Genomic DNA, 3,537 nt, shown 5'->3' on the forward strand with positions numbered 1-3,537 from the left:
TGCATACACCTAAGCTCTCATTGGTTCCTACAATTCTTGTAAAAATAATTAACATTAACATTAACACTAAAATAATGCCAACTATCATAACCAGCATAATGGATGCACATTTAGACTTCTACGCATATTTTTCATTTTGCTATCTTTCTCTCGTTGTACACTTCTCAACTTGAATTTTAACTTTCATATTTCTTCTTCATTCTTGTTAATCCTCCTCAATAGCCCAGGTATAATCTTCTTTGACCTAGGACACATTGGGGATCATACCACTTCATAAACACATAGGTTGGTCCATCCTTGAAAAAAAAAAAGAAAATAAAACCATTTCAAAATTAATGGAATTCATTATAATATTTCATACAAAATAGTACATTACAATGAATTTAATGTCGCTTATTCGTGAAGTTAGTTATATTATAAAATATCACTATAATTATTCGGCAAATTATATAATGTACCAAGATCATCTACTTTGTCCCACCAAAAAAAATCATCTACTCTGCATTGTAGACTTTGGTCAAAAAATAACATTCAAATTTTGTATTTGAAGTTGACAGTTTTTGAACTTGTACCTATCATATTATATGTCAGCAATTATGAAGTTATTTGTTTACATGTATAGAAATGGTTCCCTGTACGTACACGATGTATTCACTGAAAGTACATAATTTTTGTACCAAGATTCACAATGTAATATAAACCTTAATCCATGATATAACCAGGGGTGTCAGAATTTTCTTTCAGTGGAGGCGAAGAAGTGAAAGTAAAATGAATTAAAAAATGTTCAAATACAAAATTCGAATACAAAATATCAAATAAAAAATACATTAAAAATTACAATACAAGCTAAGATTTATGATGAACTACGTGCAAATGTATTTTGTTGTCTACTTTCTTTTCGTCTATAATGCAAAGAAAACTAGTTGTCTTAATACAATAAATTTGATAGTGCGTGTGTTTTGCGTGCATGCACTTTACATGTATGATATAAAAAATGACCCCATTTATCAATATTCTTGCATTTAATCAGGCGGTGGAGGTAGAGGCGGACCAGGCAATGACAAGGCAAAGGTGCAATCGCACTGAGCAGAGAACGTTTAGAGAATTTAAGGAAATTGCGCAGATCAAATGAAATTATATATATATATATATATATATATATATATATATATATATATAAACAACTCAAAACGACGTCGTTTTGTTACTGTTCAATTTTGAGCAATGCCCCCATGGCTGCTTCGCCCTTGGATATAACAATTGTAATTATTCAACGACATCTAAAGTCGGTGAGAGGATCGCTCGGCCTTCTAGCTGTGACTCATCAAGCGTGCCATATCTCAAGCTTGGGAAGGTGCTCTCCACTATAGTTGCTATGGGATCGTGTCCACACTTCAACAAAAACCATGGTGGAATATCGATCTTAGATAAACCACTGTTTACAACCCCAGCAATCCCATCTCCGATGTCTGCAATCCATTTTGAAAACCAATCAACCATCTGTCTATCTTCCCCTGAAGCTAAGATCCGTAATCTCAAGTTCTTGGTGAGCCTTAATACCTTGCAATTTGTCCAAAGATACGAAGAATTAATAGTTGCTCCGACAATTACTGGTCTCGTTGCTTTCGGAATAACAGGTAGGATCTGTCTAAAATCGCCACCCAAAACTACTGTCTTTCCACCAAAAGTCTTTTCAACACTACCCGACTAGTATGGTGAACCTCAATAGATCCCTCATGGTTTTGTCCAAAGCCTCAAAACAATATTTGTGCGTCATCGGTGCTTCATCCTGTATTATCAATTTGCTCCTTAAGCTCGGCAATGTCACTACCTTGCGATATGTTGCACGTGGAATCTTCGTTCAAAGAGAGCAGTATTGCAAATCTAGAATGCGCCGTCCTACCTCCCGGTAAGAGCAAAGATGCTATTCTACTAGAAGCAACATTCAGAACAATATCACCGCGACTCCTTATCTTTGACGATAACGTTCTCCACACAAACGTCTTGCTTGTTCCTTCGTAAACCATACACAAAGAACAATCCACCTCCATTGGAATCAATATCATTCATAACAAACTCATAAACATTCTTTTGCTCATCAGTCAATTGTGTTACCAATGTTTCATGCTTTGTCTTCAACGATTCCTTGTCATATGCCAACTCTTCGGCTATCAACATGTTTTCACTCAAACACATGCTACTTTCGTCTGGAATTGGCATTTCTGGAAACTCTTTTAGGCTTTTCCCCCACAAAGATAGCAATTTCTCCAATTCCATCAAAGCGAACTGTTTTTTATCTGAATCCGATAACATCAACTCTAAAAAACCCAAAAAAAAAACCAAAAACAACAAATTAGTTTATTTATAAATAATGTAAATCAAATAACAAAGTTGAATTTATAGATTGTAGTTCAATATACCTGAATTCTGCATGACACGTCGACGCTGAACCTGTGCATCCTCGGTAAGAAATTCCCAAACGGCATTCCAAACTACTTCTGGCCTACTGATTGAACTTGAAGTGAGAAGCGTAGCAAATAACCTTCGCAAAGCATAGGCGGATGCCAAGTAACTCGAATCAGTAATACCGTCAATATACTCCTTGTCATCATCTAATAATCCATATTCATAACGCGCATCCCTAAACGAATTATGAATGACCCCTGCAACAGTGCAAATATCCTCATGGCTAGAAGGTCCACGTACCAAATTTAAAAGGCATCTAAGATAGTATAATTCTCCACACCCTGGCGGAACATAAAGCAATCGTCCTATGGAGTAGCCTCTTTTCCTTGGCTGCCATTCACGCAGATCTTGTTTCCAAACAAACTTACTGGGGAACTCAGCATAAGTGAGTGAACGGGCCTCTTCGTATTTTTTGTTCACCTCAAACCAAGCTTTGAACTGACTCTGCTTAACTGTTTGGTTCTCCACAATCTCATCCAAGGGCTGATCTTCACCATATACAACATTCTGCTGGTGCTCTAAGTGGAAATTTAACCTATCTACAAGTGGTGTTCGATAATGTATCCAGTATCCAAATAGCCGCCACGTGGCTTCACATACTGATATACAACGATAATCGTAGTACATGTTAATCTCATCGACCACATCACCATTGAGAGCATTCGCTGAACTACTCATGAATTCTGCTGTGACCCTATCATTTCCTTTGTTCACATATTTGAATAAATATTTAATAGACCTAGACTGGTTGCACCATTCAACGTTAATATGTGTGCGATATTTTAGGAGCAGATGTCAATTATGCGCGACGGCGTAACGATTATCAAGTTCAATTCCATTCTTACTGATTGTGCGCCCATTGTCACGCCTTCTGTAGATCGGGTAACCATCTTTATCCAAAATCGTATGAGTAACATGTTTTTTTGGAAAATACTTTGAACATTTACCATCTACCATGCAGGGCGAATTCTTCCGAAGTTCTCCACAAGGTCCGTGCAACATGAATTCACTGATCGCATCATGGTATTCTGCATCAACATCTGGGTCTGGTATTTCAGTTGAGATCAAGGC

At 36.9% G+C, this 3,537-nt stretch overlaps 1 protein-coding gene across 1 annotated transcript; it reads right to left on the reverse strand.

Annotated features, from left to right (window-relative positions):
* Nucleotides 1-1,956: 1,956 nt before the first annotated feature.
* On the reverse strand, nucleotides 1,957-3,144 carry LOC116013167. The gene is made up of 2 exons (XM_031252817.1): nucleotides 2,421-3,144; nucleotides 1,957-2,318 (listed from the first exon to the last, which is right to left on the reverse strand). Exons 1-2 carry the CDS (start codon nucleotides 3,142-3,144, stop codon nucleotides 1,957-1,959), a joined length of 1,086 nt encoding a protein of 361 aa, XP_031108677.1.
* Nucleotides 3,145-3,537: the final 393 nt, after the last annotated feature.

Source organism: Ipomoea triloba, chromosome 3 (genome assembly GCF_003576645.1).
Source record: "Ipomoea triloba cultivar NCNSP0323 chromosome 3, ASM357664v1".
Taxonomy (NCBI): Eukaryota; Viridiplantae; Streptophyta; class Magnoliopsida; order Solanales; family Convolvulaceae; genus Ipomoea; species Ipomoea triloba.

What these genes read in the sequence shown, in the direction of transcription:
- LOC116013167 (XM_031252817.1), bottom strand. Translation starts at nt 3,144, where the DNA reads ATGAGTAGTTCAGCGAATGCTCTCAATGGTGATGTGGTCGATGAGATT. An exon ending in ACGTGTCATGCAGAATTCAG is followed by an intron (nt 2,319 to 2,420) that starts GTATATTGAACT and finishes TGGGTTTTTTAG; the next exon opens with AGTTGATGTTATCGGATTCA.